The 25,516-nt window shown below is 34.1% G+C and overlaps 1 protein-coding gene across 1 annotated transcript; it reads left to right on the plus strand.

The window, feature by feature from the left end:
- Positions 1–114: 114 nt before the first annotated feature.
- LOC132553789 (glycine receptor subunit alpha-2-like) lies at positions 115–24,900 on the plus strand. The gene is made up of 8 exons (XM_060218066.1): positions 115–306; positions 6,326–6,390; positions 13,780–13,847; positions 17,535–17,761; positions 18,220–18,302; positions 20,197–20,340; positions 21,361–21,728; positions 23,351–24,900. The coding sequence occupies exons 1-8, from the start codon at positions 239–241 to the stop codon at positions 23,486–23,488; spliced, it is 1,161 nt and encodes a 386-aa protein (XP_060074049.1). The 5' UTR covers positions 115–238; the 3' UTR covers positions 23,489–24,900.
- The last annotated feature ends 616 nt before the right edge of the window (positions 24,901–25,516 follow it).

Consider the following 25,516-nt stretch of genomic DNA (forward strand, 5'->3'; position numbering starts at 1 on the left):
ACCACACAAGTAACCATGTGACACATCAAACTGGCGTGACCTCCTACGGCGGAGTACTCGACGGACGCGCAATCGTTTGGCTACTTCAGTTGACAGAAGTGTTTTCTAAAGAGTTGGCATGAGATCGTTTTCTCTTGTGGTCGCACACGTGTTGCAGCATCTGACGACAAAGCGTTCCTGAGCTGGCCAACACAAGCTTATCTACACGTGGTAACTGTGATAGACTATTTGCTTCGCTATGTACTGGGTGATACTGTTATACGGAGTTTTCTCTCAGCACGTGCTTTACACACGAGCACAAACAAGGTGAGATGATTCTTCTAATTGCGATCCATTTTTATTCATATTGCGTTTATATGTATACATATCGATCTGTAACCGCCGTCATCCTTTTTCCGTTTCTAAGAATACTCTGGAAACAAATGAGAGTTTGTTATTGACGTGCCAGTAAGCATGTTAGGTAAATTATTGACAAACGTGACACATGAGTAGGTAAACACATTATTAACATTTTAATGCTTGACGCGAAGACTTTTAATGGGTATTATATTATCATGTTACGGTTCAATCAGTGATATTTTACATCCTCCTCATCACCTGATCACTAAACAAAATAGTATTGACTTATACCCGGGCCATGTCAGGTTTTGAACATTAACTAGTTATATTAAAAAAACTCACAAACATTTTTTCTTTCTTCAATAATTAATTGATTAATTTTTTGCTGAAGAAATATCCCTTTATTTCTACCTTTTGACCCGATCAGTATTTTAGCCAGTGATCTGTTCAATCAATAGATTTCAGTTATGGTCTTCGTGGGCTAGATATACAAGCTCTGAACCATATATAATATAACCGGAGAAGGTGATCAATACCGGGACATTTAATATACGCGTCCGTGGTGACAAACTCATAAAGGGGATTTATGAAATATCTAGTATCACTAGATTATTTCATTAACGGACGAACGTTTAGTTATATGGATTAAAATCTAGAATTTTATCAATTTATAAAGTAAAGTCTCTTTTTTATTTTGATTATGTTGAATTATCATAATGCTTGATCTTTTCACGAGAATTTGATCCAATATGATATATTGATAAATTGGATCCGTGCAGACGTTTGTTTGATGTTTGATATTTAATTCAATTTCACCGCAAAAGCAAACTCGACATTTAAAACAAGGAAATTTGACAATTGTCTGAGGCACAATGTCCCTTGCTCAGGACACAACGTTTACAATAGTGATGAAAAGTCAAAAGATATGATATCTGATGTCGTAGCAAAGTGAATAAGAAAGTAATTGGGTCACATTATCTGACATTGAATAACAGTATGCATGACTTTCGACATTGATAAACAAATTTACTTCAACTCATAGTATACCATATTACATTAATGTATCAGTTATTTTACATGTTATGTTCACGGCCAATCGACTGTGAGGAAATTTGATCAGCCGCGATTCATGTCTGCAGTAATTTCTGAAACACATTTATCGATTAATTGAATTAGTAAACATCAGAAGGTATACACGATCATTTTAAATCAAAGTTGTTACATTTATTGATCCTACATATCACTGTCTGCATTTTATTTCCTGGTTTACTACTTTCACTCTCTGTTCAATTCCATTAGTTTTCTATGGTGTACTTGGTTACTATCTTAACAATATATAATGACTTGGTTGGTTATCTTAATGTTCAGTGATGCACCTAATTGGTCATAGGAAAGGCTTTTAAAAGGCGTATTGTCTGTCTGCTACAAAGAACCGTTATTCCACAGATGACAGTAAATATGTAAAATATTTGTTATATATAAATAGTTGTAACTCCAGAGCAAATCACGTGTTCCTGAATTAATCTATGTGATAGTATTCTTGATAATGCATGTCGTCTCCAAAGGATTGCACTCATAATCTAATCTAATGACGACTCATTTTGACTACAAGGTACATTGTGTACATCAGTAAGTTCTAAAATAAACTCGTTTATCTGCAGAGGCGTAGCAATAATGTATGCTTGTATGCTTAAACATACACTCGAATGCCATTGAGATATATTTGCCCTACTTTTTAACCTTACTGCGCCCCTAGACCCCCTTAACCGGGGCTTCGCCCTTGGATCCTCTCTTGAAAGCATACACTCTTAAAAATGTTTTGCTACGCCACTGATCTGACAAGCAAAATCTACCTGTTTTTATTGGTAACTAAAGCATTTGTATTGCTAATTCTCATATTCATCTGATATTGTAATAAATAACCATTTCTGACTTTACCGATCAATTGCTTATGAACGCAATAAGCTGCACATAAATGAAAAAATACATTTTGTATATACTTCCCAGATCATCTTAGTGACAAGTGCATTGGATTATTCAATTATTGTTGGAAAAATATAGAAACCATTGTCAAAAAATTGATTATATAACATATACATTTGTAAAGTTGAGATAAGTTTTGTTATAGCAAGGCCTTATCCTGCTCTGCTTTATCCGCCATGTACTAACATGCATGCTATTTTCATACCGTGTCCTCTTACTTCGAAACAGATGTTCCCTCCATATGTACTACTATCTTGCACTGACGTCATATAAAAGCTCTCTGAATGGTGATGTTTGCAAGCCATTGCTAGCCGTGCTTCGGACTATTTGTCTGAAAGATTGGCTGATTCACTGTATTGGGAACCAAACATTGTTTTCAAAATAATGAAACCTCAATTTCATCACTCCAGTTCAAATGCTGTTTTATCGTGCTTGCATTGGATCAAGGATGTCTTTCGGTACAGAGTACACAAGGCTAGGATTAATACTGATTATTGTCCTATCAACATCTATGGTAAACTAAGGCCTTCCGGTAGTATATGAGGTCAGTGGATATGTTGCGTGCATGTGGTTTTTGGAGTTTGCGATAAGTATAACCCTCTTTGTGATAGTGCAGAACTGATTCCGGCTTTATTAGAGCTATTCACTGAGGTTTATTGCCGAAGGCAACTAGCGGGTAATTTCTTCCATTCGGTTCAATATTCTAATGACGTTCATTGTAAAGAACTACCGTGAATTGTCTATAACACAGATAGACTAATGGCACAATACATATGGAGTAAACAAGTACCCTAAATCAATCCCATAGCAGAGATACATTGTTACCTGTATTATTCTAAACATATATCATCTTCTCATTTTAAACAATATCTGAAAGTGACGCTTACCATAAAATTTTACAAGAAACAATCGGAAAGACCTTTAATCTGACAGTAACGGAGATTGAAGTCAAAACGTCTCTCAGTCATACTTTCAAGGCACTTTTTTCTCAAAAAATAAAAAAAAATACGTGGATGAAACTAGCAGAGTACCACAGGGAATTGTTCATTTATAGTAATCAAGAGGAAAATAGTTTTCCTCTCTCTTTTTTTGATGGACGAAGATATTGTAGGCGGTAAAATCTCCCTGATTTCTTAGCTGAAAAAACGTCAAATTTAAAACAATTAACAATTAGTAGATACACCGTGCTAGAAATATTATTTGACAGAATATGTAGCAGTACAGGAGGAGCACAGCGATCGCCTACGCAATGATTAATGCCGTATTTATTGTAGCACTGGTAGTATAGGGAAATGAGATTCTAACTAGACAGCATTTTCAGATTACAAAATAGTCGATTTGGGTTTCTAGAGGAAATTGATGCCGCGATTTAGATTGCACAAGTAAGTGTTACACATATAATTATCATCGGGAACGCGTTTTAGTCAGCAACATTTAAGCCAATTGTTGTGATTCAAAGGGTAATGAAAATATATAATTTTATCCATCTTTTGTCTGATATCTTATTTATTGCTTTACCTTGCAATTAATCCGTGCACAAACTTCATATTCCATAATTATCTTAACCGACGAGAAATAAGCAACAGAAGTATTTCTCTGATAATCAAAATCTTTCCAATACTGAAATTAAATTTGTTACTGCAGGTGCATTCGACTTACAAGTTAAATAACAATGGTACCCAGGGACTGATGAGAGTTAGATGTCTAAGATCTCTAGTCTGAACACTGTCATATGAATCATTTTTATACAAGACGACTTTGCACTTTGGAGATACCCCTGAACACCCTCACAATCGTCTTCATACCCATACACGACGTTTTGCAGATCTCATGAGCACTAGGTTTATATATTTTAACGGAAAGCACGCTGAAACTCCGTTATTCCATTGGTGACTGATAAAGTTGAGGTTTTGAAACCCTTTTCACTTGTTCTTCATATAAAACCCGCCCATTCTATGATAAAGTTGATACGCCGGAAATTATTATTAGATGATATCGTACATTTTGTCAATATCAAAGGATAATATCCTGCACGTATGCAGGATGTAATGTAACGGTTAATGATTTTATATTTTATAATACAGATGGAGAAAAAGTGAAATGTTATTTCTAATGTTTCAGTTTCTTTCAATTCACGGTCCTGAATAAAACATTTATCGTAAATAGGTGAAGCAAAACACATTTAATATATGTTGGTAAAACTGTTCAGCAGTGACCATTTTTGTCTTGAAATGTCTGCATTTATTTAGTCTTTACAATTTCCGAAAGCCAGATCTGATCCCTGGAAACATCTATGGTCTCCAGACATAATGTAATACTCTATAGGGTATTTGAAATGACAGATCGCTGGTTAAGACCCTTAGACAATCCGTAAAGTCATTTGTGACGACAGTAAAATATCATTAGCGCCCGAGCCATATCAATTCTCCTAATTGTCTCCAAATTCCAGCCATTTTTTAATGTAGACGTCGGGTCGACCATATCTGTAGGAGGAAAAGGAAACGGATGTTCTTTCGATATTGTGTATTACAGTCGCCGTTAGGATTTTTGTCCCGCTGTCCTGCCGATACAACGCAACAGATGAGATCACTTTAAGATAAATGAAGAGACGCCGCTAAAGAATTTTTTTTCGAACAAATAATCTTATTCAATAAATATTAATAGCGATATGTTTTTAATCCTTAAAACGTTTAATTGTTGTGTTAATATATTTAATTAAACAGTATTTCACTGCTACAAGCACACTCAACAAACTTCATTTGGAAGATTCCATAGTTTTAAACATGACATTATAATGACTGACAATAATAATATTTACATTTAAAATTTCGATTTTAATACACTCACAACATTTTTATCTGAAAACTTATTAATAATAAAGTATTTTATCAATGTTTGTTCAGTTATCCTATTCACTTCATATATATTTGCGCTCATCGATGTGTTATATAAAATTTAACGTGAAGCATAAATGTTTAAACAGAAGACAAGTCTTAAGATTAGATTTAAGATTGTTATGAAATGATACGACATCCTAAGAGATAGTGTGCAATTCCACCTGTATCTCCGGGAAGGTGAGTAATTAAGACATTCATAAATCGTGTGAAACGGTTTTGTATTACAAGGAGTACTTGCTATATGATAAATGTCTCCGCAATTTAAGTTAATAAATACTATCAGAATGACAAAACCTATTTTATGGATACTCTGAAATGTCAGACAAATATAAATAACGACAGTAGGTATATATAACCGTCCAGTCACAAAACAGATACCATCAAGAAACAATCAACTTTTAGGAAGGTATGCTAAATATCACTGAACAAATAACTAGAAATGAGGAACTTAGGCAAATATATGGTACCTTTAACATTTTTTCTCATGGACAAGTGATAATATTTAACATAGTTAAATACATATCAGCCACTACCATCCTGTTGTTAGACAAGTGATAATATTTAACATGGTTAAGAACATATCAGTCACTAACATCCTGGTTGTTAAACAAGTGATAATACTTAACATGGTTAAGAACATATCAGTCACTAACATCCTGGTTGTTAGACAAGTGATAATATTTAACATTGTTAAGCACATATCAGCCACTAACATCCTGGTTGTTAGACAAGTGATAATATTTAACATTGTTAAGCACATATCAGCCACTAACATCCTGGTTGTTAGACAAGTGATAATATTTAACACGGTAAAGTACATATCAACCTCTCACATCCTGGTTGCTAGATTACCAAGCCAGCAGACATTTCTGGTTGTCCTATTATCTAACCCGCACCTGTATTGTTGTCATTCTTCTGTAGTTAAAACCGTTTCTATTACCAAGCTTTGAGATCTAGTTATTATTTTTATTTAGTTAATCCGTCTCCATTTGGTTACGAAACAAGTTTCCTTAGCTTTGACCTATTGAATTATAAGATATGACAATAGATAAAACAAAACTTATTATGAATATATCATTTCTTACAAGCGTTTGCTTGCCTTTCAGAGCTGAATTTGTCGGTGCTCTAATAGTTGATTATGACAACCGGATCCCTCCAAACTTTGAAAAAAGTAAGTATTTTGATATCTGCACTTAAATTCCTTTTTCACAGTCATTTCTCTCCAATATAATTACAAAGCTTCCACGAGGTTTGCTGTAACCTGCATGTCATGTTTTAATTAATTCAAATAGTGGCACGGTTTAGAATATACACATGTACTTGACGCTGTCTAAAATTATTTTACATATGAAATTTACAGAATAGATTTTATCATTGGATTGCTGCGCGTCTCCGTCTGGGTGTTTTACTTTTCATTTGAACACTTTGTATTTTCTCCGGTTGCCTCTTAGACATCAGATTGAGGCCCATAGCATCATTGAAAGACGAAACATCTGTATCATGAAATTTTATTCATTGTTTCGTTGTATATAACTCTAAATTATCAAACGGTGCTATTCACTTTTGTGTATTTTGTACAATCTCCTTTTATCATATCGATTCTATTCAATCAGCACATAGCTAGACTATTTCCTTTTAATTATTGGCTTCGCATGGTTTTCAACCCAACAGATAATGTTTAAAAGTTGTTCTTGCCCTTTTCCGTAAATGTCCACCTTATTACCTCCTTATTCTTGGCATAAGTGTGAGTTTGCGGCTAAGTGTGACAGGATATCGGTTCTGTTTCTTTCCGTGAGAAAAGTCAATAATATGCTCCCTACTTGTCGCTGAGCGTTGACTGGTTTCCCCAATGATGTGATCAGGAAAGTTTTCAAGCTTCAGTGTCCAGACTATCACATTACAATCTGATATCATTATAAAAGCACTATCGTGTACACCGTGTTCAAATTAAACCGGCTGTAAAGAGGGTGATAACCCCAACACAAATAAAAACATTCGTATAAAATTCCACAAATGTCAATTGATATTAATTATTCTACAGGAAGCTCGCAAGCAGTTAAGAGTGTGTAAATTGACCACGAACGTAAGCCCTTTGATTATATCGATATTAACTAATTGGATACATCCACTGCTCTTATTATAAAGTCGACTAAGTTCATGGAGATAAAGAGATTTTTCAAGTTTAGCATCAAATGAGCAACTTTCTAGATATTTAGTAGACATTTCATTGTATTTCTTACATAATACAGTAGTGAGATTTGCAACCTAGTAACAATACTTACTACATTTGTAATGAAGCCCATCATTGAAGTTTCGACAATAATTGCACTGATTTTTTTCTAGTGTGGCTTTAAAATAAGAAAACATAGAAAAAATAAAATACTTTTGTATTTAAATGAAGAATCCCTTAAGAACACAAAGAGTACAGCATATCTAGGTTTCAATATATGTAAGTGGGAATTTGATATCCAAGTGCGCTGCGATCTAGACATACAATTACAGATACAATACGTTATAAACTGTCCAAGACAACCCATTTAAGTATCGATTTGAATAAGTTCAATCTTTCTTTAGCGTGTAACGTATACAGTACACACAAACTAAGATTACACCAGAAATTGTGTGCCTGAATTGAATGTTTTCGTTATATTATAACAATAGGTTTCCGTCTAATACAACCATTTATTTTGATACGATAAAATAACCGAAGAAAAATGTATCGCTAGTATGGCTGTAATGTAGGCAGCTTTCAACATAAAAAATTAGCAACTGAAGTACAAATTCTTTTTGAACAAAAACAGGAAAATACTGACATGTCAACATAATCATAATCCAAACGAAAATTCAATAAAACTATGGCAAATTATAAACAAAAGAAATATTTATACAGAGTTTCCTGTAAAAGTACTATGAAAATAAGACCAGGTGTTCCATAAGAGTCAGCGTCTTCTGCTTCAGTGACGACACCCTCTATGTAAACATTGGTCCATTCAAGTTAATAATGCCATGTTCTGAAATTAGAATAAAGTAAACAACAACGGAACCAATAGTCATACTAACGAGTATCATACATATAGCGTACAATGTAACAGTATATTTCTCGATGAGATCACTATAATGACCGTCATTGTCTTGCTATTATTTGCATCAATTTGCATTTTGAACGTAGATCCTATGTGGAAAATCTGTTGTGATTTTAATACCGACAATGACTTTACATTTCCAGAATCTGCAGCTCCATATAGGTAATTTCGTCGTATCAGAAGATTTGAGTTTCCCGTAATTCTTTCTCTAGGGATTCTCTCGATATATTGTAAGTGCGCTTACAATGATTTATCATAATTCATGTCCCAAATGAATTTGGAAAACCGTAAACATCAGTCAACTTCAAAGAATCATATTCATATATATCGCTTTCCAGATTAAATATTTTCAATATTTTATTTGAACGTCTGTGTACCTTTCAGTATGTACTTCTGAAATAAAGGGAAAAACGGAAAAAGAAAACCAAGAAAATACAACCATAATCAAAAATCAATTTGAAGAAAACTATGATAAAATATGGGCAAAAGACAGGTGTGCACGGAGACTTCTGGCAAGTTGTAAGCTTGTGCAATCAAGAGCAATTTTCTGTTTTCTTTTAATGAGGAAAATTGCTACTACATGTAATTGCGGGTGTACCCTTGCAGATCAAAAGGTTCGTGTTTCTCTGAGATGTTTGGTTAGGGAGACATTAAACAGATACTGCCCGGTCATTGATGGCTATTACATTGTAAAAGTGGACGCCGAGGTGAATCTGAGTGTTGCTTACGTTTCTCCTAATAAGGAAATATTGAATATATAGATATATATAGCTTCCTGCTTGCTACACTTAGGATCTTTACTGTTTCCTACCATTCTTACTACACACGTTAAGATACAACAGGCATGTGCTTTATGGTCAAATGGTCTTTATCTGCATTACACTGAAGACAATTTAAAGCGCCATTATCAATGGTGCATGTAATAATGGAGAAAATCGATGACGTCTCACCGTGATAAGGATACGTTGCACATTGTGATGACTTTTTGGTTGTGAAGTGATTACGTTCTTTTTGTAAAATGATGGTGTTTTCCTGAAAAGAAATACAACTATCTGTCATGTTTATCTTTTCTCTGAAATTTATCGGTAAATTGTTGTAGTGTGCACTATTCGTTAGTGGTGCCTTGGGAAGGATTAAAAAGTGAATGGATGATCGTTTAAAAATAACAGATAGCCCCAGAATCACATTGATGGGCGTGTAATTTAGTTTGGTTCATTTAGTTTAGTGTTTGACAATTGTTCAATTACAATATCCTACACGTCTTTGTAATGCGAGACAAGGAGTCGTCGGCTGGAATTCGTTTATCCATTATTACATATTATATGTTTTGGGACATGTAATTGAAAAATATTGGATATTCTATGACTTAAATAATTCGTGTCTCGTCGGTTGTCGTCGGTCGTACCCCGATGTGAATCAACTCAAAATTATCTGGAATGGTCCCAAGAGATTATATTAAAGACAGACAAGTGAAGAGCACCTAAACAAACTTCTTTTCGTTCGGTCCAAAACCCAATTCGGCCATTTTGAAAATACATCTTAAACTTCTCGAGCTCACCTGGTACTACAGAGTTGAAAAGTGGTATTATGTAAATGAAACGGAAAAAAATGATAGGAAGTAATTTTTTGACCTCTTCAAAATTTTGACATTGCAGCTTTACGGTGGGTATTTTCTAACAATCTTGAATGAACAATCTTGCTAAATTCTTATTATGAGTATTATTGTGATAAAGTTAACTCTAGAAGTCCAATTGTTGGTATGTGGATATTAAAGACTTTCAAATAGCTTTTGACAAATGTTCAACACCCTTTTCAAAAGAACGATTTAGTTCTCTTGTTATGGGAACTTTCTCTTCTAAGAAAGGCGAACGGTGGTACAAATATATGGTTGTGAACTATACTGAAGCGTGTTTCGCGAAAAACACTTCCAAATCAGAGAAGAAATATAAGCAGGACGAAATCATAATATTGATCGAGGTTTTGGTTGACGACATTTTCGTCGAGTTTGGTGGCGGGATACTCAAACATACTATTGGCATATCTATGGGAACTAGCCGTGCCCCTCTGTTGGCTGATTTGTCTTTGTTTTCATACGAGGCTGAATTCATCGAAGAGCTTATCAGAACAGGTTATTGACCACGCCCATCGTATAAATCCACTAAAATTGGAAATCAAGGACAAGCCAGATTCTTCTCCATCAGCCGCTTATCTCGATCTTTTCCTACAACGAAACCAAAATATATAGCTTTCCAACCCTGTTGTTAATTTTCCGTTTCTAGATAGCGGAAGCCCTGCATGCCCAACCTATTTGGTGCTCAATGGCTTGCCTGTTGTTTCCGTTGTTGAGTACATTGTTTTCGTTTGAGAATGTGACATTATTTATTTGAGTTGATTTGGATTGATCACGATTTACATGGCGGCTTCCGTCAGCGAAACAAAATACGCTTAGTCTTCCGGAATATCTGGTCTTATTATCCTTTTTCTTTTTCCAGCGTCTGTGTAAATCATTCTATTGTCCATATTTTGCCATAGTTTCATCGAATTTTCGAGTTTGGATAATGTATATGCTGACATATTGGTTTTTTTTAGTATGCATATGATCATGAAGTCTAACAGCCGAGAACTCATTACAACACTGGTTATACGCTTTATATAGGATATTTTGATTTTTGATTTTTATCAAAACTTCGCACATACTATTTCTTTTTTAAAGTATTATTCTACTATTTTATAGCAATTTCCTTATATTTTGACATAGCATTTATCACAGAAGACGTCGTTTGCCTGGCCACTCAATAGTATAATCATATTCGGAAAAACAGTTCATATTCCTTTACAATGTCATGCCAAGAGTAACAAAGCATTTAGTACATTTCCGAAAGAATAGAAGTCTCCAAAAATGTTAACGATTTCACAATGTCAATATACAATATGTGACTTAAATCAATATCTACCTTCTAGAACTATTGTGAAAAGAAACCATTCGCTTGTTTTTTGGGATTTGGATTGGAGGACTACGTTAATTTTTTCTCGTCTTTCATGATCGATACTAAGCAGTGTTATTAAGCTTCTTTATTTAAATTCGCATACGAATACGCGAAGTATGTGAAAATTAGGGTGTTATACAGTTAGAGTAATATTGTAGTAGAATACTAATTTTAAAAAAAGTTTCACCGATATTCGTAAAGACCAGTAGAAAACAAGGTCTCTCAGTCTTCACACTGTCCTCGTTCCTTTGATGCATATCAATTTTATTTCTGTTTATCATTTTTCAGAAAAGACATCAATGCGATAGCATTTATTCATTTGGATAGACAACCAGTCTAACAAAATTTAATTTGGATGACAATATAACAAGAGCATACACACGCCCACCTTTAAATCCCAAAGCAAAAAACAACACCAAGTCCGTTTTAAATCAATATGTTTATTCGGTAGCGATTGGAAGGCAGCATTGCTTGAAATCATTAAGGCTAACTTATATGAGTTTTAACGCTGCTGTTTTAACACTTCACGCATCATAGGATTTGATAAAATCTAATATATTGCTAATATCAATAAAGTAATTAGAGTGCTGTGATAATTTTGTGAAAATACTTTAAAGCAGAATATCAAGGTAACATTACTAAGTTAATATAAAAATATGACCAGAAAAAATTAAGGACTTTGTTTATTACTGATATGATATTGACATCTGCTAATTTACCGGGACCTTAAAATTGATGTATACGGTGGCCTACGTTGTGCTTGATGTTGATATCTACTGGACCCCCAATGATCTGATGGAGCTCTATCCAATCTTTCCAGTTCCACGAATACCATTCCATCGACAGAGCGCATTAATGGTGCTCGTTTTTCACTATAATTGGGTGACAGTGATAAAGGCCCATGTACTTCAACCTCTAAAACATTTATACTGATTACCACTACTTCAAAGTGGCCGTCTGGACTGTCGTGGTTTGTTTGGCGTTAATTCATCAACATGAAAGCGAATCACAAATATTTCGAATCCAGAGGAAAACAGGAAAATTTAATCATTTTTAAGGTGTTTGGATACCATTTGCTCATTTGTTTGATTAAATCGGTTCATTTGATTCATGTCTTATTACCAAAATGAATCATTCTGTTTAAGATTTATAACTGAAATTAATAGCATGCAATATTTCAAACCTGTCGACATTTTGAAACTATAAATTTTGTTCTGTAGAAGTTTGGAGTCCATTATACCAAACACATAACTTGCTAGTCGAAAGAAGTACACACAAGTTTGATACACACTGTTTAAAGTTGGCATGGCTTAGACTGCATAATTTTTGATGATGAGTGTTTAAACGGAAGACTGCCATGTATGTAAAAATATATGTGATTGAATTATCTAACATGTTTCGCTGTCATAGAGAGTAAATTTACTACGTTAATTACGATTGATCCAGTGAGTCATAAAGAATAAGGATTTGTGGTATTAAAGCTGAGAACTAAAGACTAGAAATATTGTTGACTATTCTATCTGAAAAAAAATATCCCGTTAATTGTTTTCGGCATTGTATCATTGATGTCGAGGTGTTAGTGATATCACATCATCAAATAAAGACAAATTACTTATTACCAATTAGTTTGATAACCTGTTATTATTACCTTTAACCTTCCTGTGCCTGCAACCCTCGAGCTTTCCACTCCAATATACCATTGTAGCATACGATTCATCCATACAAGATATTATTATATTGGATGTAAAAAAGGTGTGGTATATCTTAAGTGATGATATGTTCAACAGAAGCAACGCTACTACACACCCTTGTAAATCTTGACAGGCGAAGAATTCACACTTTTTAGCCACTTTTTAATCAACAAAGACGCAAAGTTCAGTATCGTAATTCAGTATCTTGACCACACATCGTAGGGATACGCTATGCGATGTTATATAGTATTTGAACTCTTCTTAAAGTAATTGTGACGCGCTTTAGAACCATGTACTCAAGTATTTATACTACCACTATGATTTTAATTGAAATGTTTGACCATTCTATACTATACGCATTTTACCTGATTTACTCTCGTAACAAGGTATTTAAAGGGAGTTGTAAAATATATTCGGTCGAGCTCATATGTTTTCGAGTATCTTAATACGTTTATTTGATGACCTGTTAGAATTTTAAGTTCAGAATGACATTAGCAATATCATTATAACATTAATGTTCATGACAGTAAAATTAATCAGGCAGAAGACATTAATGAAACACAATACCAATAATATTATACCTCATTTATTTAGATATTATCACTGAATGCGTTTTATTGTTTCATGTATTAGGACAGAATTAGTTATTACAAGTGATTTGTATGCGTAAGCATTTTATAAAGGATTATCATGTGATATTTACCAAAATGTCACATATTTCTGGACCTATCGCTGATCCAACCAAACAAACACTCGTAAATCAGTGTCGCATCAAATGACATCGTTGCCTTTTTTCCAGACAATTACACCGAAGTAGAAGTCAGTGTGTTCATTAACAGCATCGACTCCATCAGCGAAAAAACCATGGTGAGTGCCTTCTTTCTGCTGGCATAGTATTCATGACAAAGTTTAGTGTATTTCTTCTGTGTATTTGTAGGAAACGTGTTTTTTGTTTATTAGTATATATAGATAAGTCTGATACGAAAATATATCTACTGACAGGGGAAATGTTGAGACACTGCTGCAATATATCAACAAACAAAAATAAAATAAAATTTCATCTTTTATACAAAATTCCTCCGGGATGTTTTCCTCTAGTTTACGTTTTTCTGTTTATCAGTAACAGCTTCAGGGTTTGACGAAGATTTTGGGCTATGCAAGTTCTTGAAATTGTTTATTAACGTCTGTACAAACCAGTACTTCTCACAATGGACATTCGTTTGGTCGAGCGAACTTTTAGCAGCAATGTACCAGTTATACGAGTATTTTTCAGAACTCTATCCAAACAAAGTTTCATGTTCGCTCACTCGATCTATACGATGAATAGTTTGATACAACGAGGTGACAGCAATGGTTGTATATGACATGTTTACACAGAAAATACATGAATTGTTTTTAGAATACTAATCTATCACATTACTTTGACATCTCGTTATATGTTACTTAAATCCAAATCCTAATTGTCTACGCATTATAATGAAAAATATCGACCCGGGTCAGAGCACACAGTATATTTGCTAGTCTTCCTATTGTTTTTCATACCAATAACAACTTTGTGTTTCTTTGTTTGGAATCCAATCTGGGAGTAATCCTTTCCGGGACATTAGGCTGGCCCATATACAGCCGTCCTGGTTATACGACAATACCGCAGTACAAATCAAACAGCCAGATTTGTTATTCATGTATTTCGATCAGTCAGTTATTGGCTAACTTTACGTGACATGTCGTAGCTTTTTATTGAAAAAATGCCTATTTTCTTTGTGTACCACAGTCGCATGCTGATATTGCTTCAAAGAGACAGATACATTAAAGAAGCATATTCAAATGTACTATCTTCATCCTAACCCGCTGAGAACGCTGATAGAATTAGGACGCATGTCTAACTTTCAATTACGCTAGCAGATCTTGCTCTACAGGTCGCCAGGCAATCTGATTCATCGGGCCTCGGTCAATGATAAGAAACCTTTACAACTGGATTATCCACAGTCCTTGGCTGATTCAGCAGATCTACCGTCGTGATTTAATGGATAAGAGTTATTGCTATCTCCGGTAGTCTCAAATCTTTGTTCAAAATAAATTGTGTGATAATTTCTTCTGTTTTTAACATTTAACATGTGCATGCACTTACTGCTGCACATCGAATAAAGAATGCCGACTTTGCGTTATGTATTTTATTTATCAAAACAAAATTCGACACATGAAAAATCTTTTTCTTTTTTCACTCCGCGGTATGCCTTCAGATCAAGATATTAATGCGATACAAATAACTTGCTCTTGCTCCTTACGATGCAAAACGCATTTTTAAGTGATACTTAAAAATACACAAAAATGTTTCTCTCTTACTCGTTACTCACAAACTCATCCAAGTCAACAGTTCTCGAGTAAATTATCATATTCCTGAATCAAACTTCCATGAAAACATTCACCTTAGAATATAATGAAAGTAAATAACGTTTTAGAAAAGTCATAAACAGATGTGAGCCATTCTTTGTAAGATAAAACCACAGAACTGCCAATTTCTCTTCGTTTGCATTTTTCTGTAGAAAGTGATTTCACTGATTCTGAAAAAAATATCTTGTGCAATATAAAATGATGAATTAGATTGAGTTTTCTTTTCTAAGACTGGCTGCATACATGTTTTATTTAAGCATTTACAATGGTAAAAGAAACTGCAAGAAATAAATGAGCATTTTCAATGGAATTACTTCGTAACTTGATAGTAGTTTGTTATTACAACGTCTTCAAAATACCAAGTGGTGATTAATACATATTATTCACGAAGATCATTTTAATAATTCATACGTTGCACGAGGTCAATATATTTTAACACACATTTTAGAAGGACGTTACCTTCAGCTCACCTTTCATTGGCTGTAGACGTGTTATAAAAGGGTTCGCATGCACTCTGGACCCTACAATTGTTCATATATACATTTTTATATCAGCGACTTCTCAGTCTTTGATGTCATCCGATAACTTTTTTGCGCGTTGCTTCCTATACATTTCGTACAATTTATTTGCAATTACATATATGCAGCATGCGAAATACACCTTTGTTTCGGGTTCTTATGGTCGAACTCTGTCGAATAACGCATAGCTATCACAACATGGTAGCATATCACATCTGTCAAAACAACAATAATTCGATGTATCAAAATGAATGCGAACATAAACCCATCTGAAGCAATTGCATCTTTTGAAAATTCATATATATGTATATTGCGTATGATTGATATTTCATCGTTAAAGGAAAATAACCCAGAAATTTTCCAGATTAGTTCAGTACAGTCTCCACATCAACCGTTTGATCTTGTTTGAACAATTTTACAGTACATTTCTGTATTAAGTTATGTATATAACATACAACGCCATGTCAAACAAACCAAATATGCATTCTCTGTAAAATTTGTTTTCTGTCTATACTACGAAGTCGATCTCTCACTTTCTCCTTGACAAACACTATATATTGTTAGTAATGTAACCTTCTGAAAAATCGAAAAAAAGAACGGACCAATTCTTTTCTTTGTCTTCTTTGTAGTTATGGTTATAGTAATATTCCGTAAGCTAAATGTACATACTCGCTTTTTTAAAAAAAAAATCACTTCATTAAACGAAAGCATTATTGAAAGGGATATTCCGCTCAATTTAGGATTTCATAACATTCTTTATGAGAAACAAAAGCATCTACTTATATTCTTATGCACGAATAGATTTCCCCCAAAATTAAATTTTAGCCATTTATTTGAGGAAATTCGATTAGGTCTAGCTAGATCTGTTTACAAATGTTATAACTGCCTTGATGACATCACAACAGGTTTGCGCCTGCGAAATGCACTGTAAACAAACGAAAATGGCGACTCCCACGGAGACACGTTTTGGGCGAGAGAAAACGTTTCTACGTCAGTGAAAAAAGGAGAAACTAGAAATGAGCGAGACATTATCCAAGCATTACAACTGGGAAGCATAACGAGAAATGACTGCAGTTTATGGAAGAGAACACCCAGTGCAAAACAATGCAAGGAGCGTTTGAATTCCAATTCACCATTGCGGGACCCATTACAATCGTTATTGTAGCCATCCTTACTTTTCTTACAGGAATGTCAATATCTGTTATTGTCATTTCAATGTAGTTTGTGTTGTCATTCACAAATATGACGGGACAACGTCTTTTACTGATAAACTTGCCGTCTCATCGCTATTTACATCCGACATCGTGGTTTTGTTTGGTAGTCTCGCTTTCAAAACGATTCATATCATAAATGTGCTATATTTACACATTCAAATTTTATACTGTTTCCACCAATTTCGCCCGTCCGACGAGACAACATGAATGATATTTTAACACGAACAATGATTTTAAACGTCATAAGAGAGACATTAAAAACAAATGGACCAACAAATCATTTCTGCAACTTGGGTGGATATATACCTTTAATATTTACATAGTTTTTTGGCTTAAAAGGAAAGTAGAACGTTTATGGTAAAGGTTCTTTGTGAAAAAGTCATAATATCATTTCAAGAACCATTACAGAGGTTTTATGTTTTTTCTGGCAGGACTATACGATGAACATGTTCATTCAACAAGAGTGGTACGACCCTCGCCTCCAATTTTTCGGCCTGATCGATTCAAGCTACCTTGAACTTGACTCGAAGCTGATCAACGATGTTTGGGTTCCCGATCTCTACTTCACCAACGAAAAGAAAGCTTCCTTCCATGAAGTCACAATGCCCAACCGAATGATGCACCTCTACGAGGACGGTCGTATTGTTTATCGGTTACGGTGGGTAAAAAAAATGTTATTCATGTTGTTTGGGTAGGTGCGGGATGATATTATTTACCAGGTACGGAGATTGTGAGAATGTATTAACAGGAAAGCGTGGACGACAAGAATGTATGATTTTGATGTAAATTGATGTATTATTTACATAGTAACATAATGTAAAATGATTTATTATCGACATGGTACGATGATGTAATAACAGGATACTGTGGACGGCAAGGATGTATTATTTGATTTGCAACTTGATGTAAATTGATGTATTATCTACTTGGTACGCGGGTATATGAGGATGTATAACTTACATGTATGATAATTACATTGTCCTTTTTGAGTCACAATATTTTTGACGACTTCTTTTAACAATAGATTGACAAAAACATGTCAAATTATATAATTTTTAAACATTTACAAATGATATTGAGTCATTCCAAAACATTAAGAGTGTATTTGTTTCACAGAATATCTGTCACAGCGTCCTGTCCTATGAATCTCCACCGCTATCCGTTTGACTCCCAGGTGTGCTCGCTGTATCTCCAGAGCTGTAAGTATTTACTTACTATTCTTTCATAAAAACATTGAGTCATATCTGTTACATATATATGTTTGCATAGTAATAACAATGTCAGCTATTCATAATTAGTACCGTTAAACTCAATTCGTCATTTTTTGCATGAAACGGAATCATCGGCACTACAAGTCAAAAGATTAGATGTATATAAATACGTCTATATTGCCATTTCGTGCTGCTGTCACCTACAAAAAATATTAATCTGGATTGCATTCTCATGATTTTAGATGCGCTCTTGGTCAATTAACAATAATACACTATTGTTTGTAATGTGTTATCTATTACATCATTGCTTTGCATTACCACCCGACTAACACAGAAATTTGATGTTCAGAAAGGACACGATGAAAATAATCTCTAGAAAAGTACCAAGAAATCCTTTTAAAATGATCTCTGGATATGTCAAATTACTATTAAGCGGTGGCATAATGATTATTGTCAGGAGGAATGTAGTCCATCTGGGAGATAATAACGGACGACATCCTCATTATCTGACAATCAAATTGTATTCATATTGACAATAACAAAATATCAAATGTATCTATCTTACTTGTTTCGAAACTGTTATATCAATCTACCGATGGATAAAGTTAAATTTTATCATGCTTGATATGCACAACACATGGCTTTCGACGTGCGATATACATATATATTATCTAATCATAGTCGTTATTCATCTAAGAGCAGTTAATTCAGAATAGGCGATAACTGGTTGCATTAAGAAAATCATTTTTCAAGTAAAAGGTATGACACGTTTCCATTAACTCAAACAGAGAGTGAGAGAGAGACAACGTTCAATATAACATTTGTACTTTTACAATCTTTAGAAATCGTTCAATTTTGAAAATTTAGAATTTTGTACACCTCCCGAAACTAGCTTTTTACATATCTCTTAAACCATTTTCATTTTGATTGTATGCCTGCTTTGTTGAGCAGATACTTGAAAATTACTAAATTTATGAAATAAGTGGAAAAGTGCACCTTCTCTTGTATATTTTGACGTCGACTTTTTTTTCGATCCCTTTGCATTTTCCTTAGGCATCTTTTGTGTTTTAAACTTTAAGCCAATAGCAACACTGAAGTGTCCTATAAGGACAAAACAGCTGTACGATGAAGTTTGATTCATCTTTGCTGCATTGCATTTGACGCTAAATTTGTATTGAAAGGTGCTATACGTTTGTGTTTCTTTTGTACAATCTTCGAATTTGCAGATGGCAGGCACTGCTGGTGGATTATTTGATCCCATACGTTTGACGTACCATCCATGCTGCGTTTTAAATCATTCGAATACTGGGGCATTTCAGAAAATACACATGTACTTGACATTCTTTTGAAATTATTAGATATGTATTAACATTACAATTTATCTCAAAAATGGTGTCAGTACATCTTCCCGAGTTGATTATGATATCTTTTCTTTATCACTTAAAACTTTCCTCTGTTAGATTACAAAAAGTCTGCAATTGGCATCACTGATAAGCCATAGAAGGACGAACAAGTTGAATAATACAGTTAAATTCAATATTGGCTCTTCTGTATCTTATTCCATATGTGTATGTTTTCCCTGTCTTTTTTACAATATTCTTCTACACTTGCACCCCAAGCATCACTGATTAGTGATAGAAGGGTGAAAGAAGTGTATAATGCAGTTTATTAATTAACAAATCCATAGCTGATTCTGAAATTTGTATTGAAAGGTGCAACATGGATTCACTTGAAATCTTCCACATCTGGATTTTGACATTTCTGTAATGCAATCTAATTACCGAAACACTTCTTAAGCATTAGCTAATATTCTACTCTGTATTTGATCCGATATTTCGTCCCCTTTTTAATTTTAATACAAAAGTAATGTGCTTTTCCACAGTCGCCTACACGCGGAATCGGCTACGCTTTAAGTGGAAAGGTAATAACCCGGTAAGGACAAACGCACATCTGGAACTGCCGCAATTCGACCTGGACAACCACGAGGTGTTGGACTGTACAGGGTATGGGACGGACGATCTGGCAGGTACAAACCCCACCAATCTTTAGGCGAATTTCTTTCTTTGCGTAGCACAGTTATATAATCATATGTACAACACTTAACACCAAATTAAAAACTTGTGTCGACATATCATCATTCCGGAATAAAATCAAAATAATCTTGCATGCTAACTTGCGGATAGATCAAAATGTTTTACAGCTTTCCTGTTCTAGAAGAGCCATAATAAGAATCCACAATACTATCAATATTCATTACGTAAACATTTTACTTTGAGTTAAATGTCACAGCCCCTATGAGATGCTTATACTGATCAGTTACATTTAATACAAGGTCGTCTACAATAATGATTTGCATTTTACACTTTCCTCGTATCCTCTAAACACACATTTAGCGTACTTAAACCAGACAGCAACTAATGTCAGAGTTGTACTTGGTTTTTTCTTCAATAATTCATGAGCAAATGAAAAGTGCTGTAATGCAATTGTGGAATCCTTCTCTGAGTAGACGCTCACGAAGGTTAATTTTCGAGACAGTTTTTTTCCATGCGTAATATAGAATTCAACTTTACTTAGTATGTTTCATCTGCAGTCTGTCCGAAGTTTTTGTATACATAAGTCTTTTAGATTCTTATTAGAAATAAGCATATTGATGAAAAAGAAATATTATGACAAACCTGGTACAAACTCTGCATTAATCAGTCGTTCATTACACCGTTCTCTTTATCAAGTCTGGCATGGTCATAGAAAACAAAGGTACATCGATGTACAAATGAAAGTTTTCTAGACATTAAGACCGTATCATATAATCTTATATTTGCGCTAGCCAAGGACTGTGTTCAGTTACTCATCTGCGTCTTAACCCTCGGCTAGATGAGTTGATGGTCAGACAGAGATCCTGCAATATCTTTTTATTAATATCCTATTCACATAAAAATATAGTTAGAACCTACTAGGTACGTATTCCAAATCGCAAGTCTAATAGTATGGGTCGATTAAATGACCACTTATAATAGAATATAGTTTTATTATTGTTTATTTTTTTTAGGAAACTTCACGTGCATCCAGCTGAAACTGCATCTGACCCGAAGCCTTGGGTTCTATATGATTCAAGTATACATCCCTACCATCTTGATAGTTCTGCTGTCATGGGTATCGTTCTGGCTGAGTATTGACGCTGTACCGGCTCGAATTTCTCTGGGTATTCTTACAGTGCTTACTGTCACTACACAAAGGACAAACTCGGTTTCGTCGATGCCCCCTGTATCCTACGTTAAGGCATTGGATGTGTGGATGGCCATGTGTCTGCTCTTTGTATTCGCTGCACTGTTGGAGTATCCGGTCGTATACGTCATGGAAAGACGAGACGTTAAGTTACTACAATCGAAAGTCGCAGCTGAAGAGGAAAAAGCATTAGTAAGTAATCCCCTACATGTGTCGTTTCATATAAATGTATAGTGTACAACAATTAAACGATTTGCCTGTGAAAAAAATGAAGCTTATTTTATATGGTAAATCTATTTCGCATTTTAATTGGAATCAGTTTTGATCGATAATTCAATTACGATAAACAGATTGAGAAAAGGCACTCAATTGAAGTTACTTGCTTTTCCCGAATTGAAATATTCAAGGTATGAAAAACGATTCTGAATCAATTGATCAGGAAATGTTTATAAAGCTAAGCTTAATACAAAAAAAATCGAAATTACCCTGTTGTTTGCTTACTTTCTCTTACAACACAGGTAAGTATAACATGTTTGGTGCTTTCAGTATAAGTGTGTTTGAAAAATATATTTCATGATTTGATTCTAGAAATCATGAAAACAGACCAGTATGAGTTTGTGTTACGATATATTTTGATGATTTTCTGGAACAATATAAACCTCAGGTTTAGAATACAACTTGTACTGTAAATCTCTGTTTTACCATAAACATTGGAAATCAGTTTGATCAAATCCATAGGAGTTCCTCAAGTTCGCGGGCAGTATTTAAATAATAACATCACGTTACCATTTTGGATTAGTTTAAATAAAAAACGTAATATCATGATATTTAACATAAAAATCTCGATTTTCACGACAAACAAAGGAATCATATTTATATAATCACTGGATGCATCATTATGAAATCAAACACTTTATATTAGGTCATACATCGTATTGTAATGTTTGAAAGGTATGTTTGGTTCGTAATGATACTCTAAATCACGTAAAAAGAAAGACATGTGACGATATATCCATTCTGTATATTGCCCCGAGTATGATATTTTACTTGTATCCCATTCTAAAAAAATTATGAAATTATAGGTGACCGAAAGTTTCCTCCACACTCCAGAGACGGATGGTGAAATATTTATAGCATCTCTTTGCTAATTGTCAGTCTATCATTGCGAGGGGTATTCTCAAAGACATTATAAAGGATTCGTTTGTGATTCCAGAAGAATATTCCCTTGAACTTATCCAGATCACATATTATTGTGCTTTTTGTGAATATTTGATGATTAATGATGGTTTTGAAATGGCGTGCAAGAATGAAATTGTAGTATATTAATGTGTGCTATTAAAAACAATGTTCTGAAGAGGAGCAGACGCATGTTAATAGGCTGCAAAAGGGATACATTATAGGAACAGATGCCACGCTATATCACAGATAATTGTTTTTTGTAGCGCTTTTCCGAGTTAGTTGTCAATGTGTTGAAAGAATAAGACAAGTGATACATTATTTTATCATACCGAGTAAAGAGGCGAAGTTGTGCGCCAGGCAGATATCGGCAAAAAACACATTTACAGGGTCAATCGATTTAACGCATCGAACGAAATCTGGCTATACCTAGCAATTTCGTATGAGTGGAGCTGTTCATTACTGATGACGTTGAACAATTTATCAACAAGCATTGGTATTGCGCCTTCGTCAATCATCCAATATTTTTTTGCATAAAAGTGGAAGTCAATGAACACATGATAAGTTGAGCTATACTTCGATCGCAACCTATGATCAAAGCTGCTGTACATTTTTAATTTTTTCGTTTCGTTTTGCAGAATTCGGAAAAGAAGCCGTGTGTAAGAGAACGCATAGGACAAAACCGAGCACAGCGGATTGACAACATCTCTAAGATAGTGTTTCCACTTGTATTTTCGTCGTTCCTGGCACTCTACTGGGTAGCATACACGTTATAATGATTTTTATAGAATAAGTAGGACTCTGATGTGTGGACAATATCGCATGCCAGGAAGACATGTCTATATAATGTCTCGTCCTTATATGCTTGATGATAATTGCAGTCTCCCGTATCACAGAAACATAAACTATTATCGATGAGAGAGAGAACAGGAACGACATTTGCGGGTCTTATGTATGTACTTACCCGCGTGCTTGGGGATAACTGATTTTATGTTACGAGATTCCTTACTAACAGTAGGGAATGAGTAATGACATTTAATCCTTTCGAGATTTTTTGCCATTTTCGAAAGGAATGCAAATCCCGCTAATGGTCTCTAGTGTGCAACATGTATAAGACAATTGTCTTCCTTTAATTTAAGCCTAAATCAAACAAGGTTATAAAGCCATCTATTCAATTTCTCCAAGGATCTCATATAAAGGAGTCTTAACGATTCAATTAGATTAAGAAATAGGATTTGATACGATTTTTGGTAATATTCTAACTAAGATATCAATTTTTGTCCCATTCTGGTGAAAACAACTTTTTGTCTGTCAAAAGTAGGCTTATTTTTCGATAGATTGAGAATAGCAAGACCGATGATTAGATAATATGTACAGATACCGCTCATAACTTAATCATTATTCTTCTAATTGGCATATATACACCACTCATGTATTTTATGATGATCAACTTAAACGCATTTGAAAGGAAACTCCGTTCACTTATATAAATATATGATTGATTTTTCATGCATACGCACACTACAACTGTCCACCAAAGCGTTATATCTTCAAAATATTGACTGAAGTTAGTCCCGGATGGGAGTTGCAACGTCGCCAGCTGGTAACTAGTTGAGCTGTCACGACGGATCTTTTCAATAAATTTCTTTTACTAATTTAACAATCAGGTGTGTGTAATTTAATAACTATAACCAGTTTGAAATACTAAAATATTAATTAACACATATCAAACTGGAAGAATACTGGCAAGGGTTGACACCCAAATATTGAAACAAAAGGTCAAAAGACATTGGCCCCTCTTTACGAAAATAATGCAAGAATTATCAGAACCTATCAGAATTGGCACTTTGCTATTACTTAACAGCAAAAACGCATTTATAAGTGCTTTAAGGGAAAACAAAATAGAATAATCAAATTTAATTTATGTATATATATAATAATGTTTATGTATCTGTGTTTTATTTCCATGTCTTTCAAGCCATTTGTTTACATAGTAACATCACCTGTCTGGGTTTCTGATTAACTTGAATATTGTTATCTCTAATTAATATATGAATAATGAATGTTTGAAATTTATGGTACATGTCAAGTACGTTGTATTTAACTCAACGGATTTTTTTTAAACAGTTTTTAATCGAGTATATAAACTTCACCTTTGATAATAAAACTGCTGATAAAAAATCCATAATTTGTGTTGCATTATTACTCTTTTACTTTTAACTAATTTTTTATCACCTTATTTTCGTACTTTTTTCCATTTCCTTTATCTTACTTTTCCTTTTTGTACTTTATTTTCCACTCTATGTGTCCAAATTGGCACACGCCCTCATATAACCCTGGCTGTTAAGAAGACATTAAACCTCGTTCGTTCCATGTCTACAATTATACAAACACTATGTGAGAATTTAACGTTTTTATCTGTCGAACATATGCATCATCCTGAACAGTTACAAACTGAAGCGGTTTACATATGTAGGTATTTCTGCAAGGAGTCATCGCACCATTCGTCATCAGGTTAGAATCGTAAGACAAATCCACATACTATTCGCAGACACATTGAACAAATTTTCAAATGAGTTTCGAAAAAAAAATCGTGAAACTATGTGGAACATAGCCTGACAATGCGTAATAGTTTACACACACAAAAAAAAAAAACAACTGAAAATCAAGTAAAATATGGTGAAAGGCTTGGAAGTTACTGACAAAAATAACCGGCTTCTTCGCGTGTCTGTTTTCGTAGTTTTCGTTTAACATGCATGTTAAATTATTGCTGATGAAAAAATTAAAGATTTTGAAATAAAAGA

The sequence above is a fragment of the Ylistrum balloti genome, unplaced genomic scaffold, assembly GCF_031769215.1.
Source record: "Ylistrum balloti isolate Yb309-2 unplaced genomic scaffold, AGI_CSIRO_Ybal_v1 Utg370354, whole genome shotgun sequence".
NCBI lineage: Eukaryota > Metazoa > Mollusca > Bivalvia > Pectinida > Pectinidae > Ylistrum > Ylistrum balloti.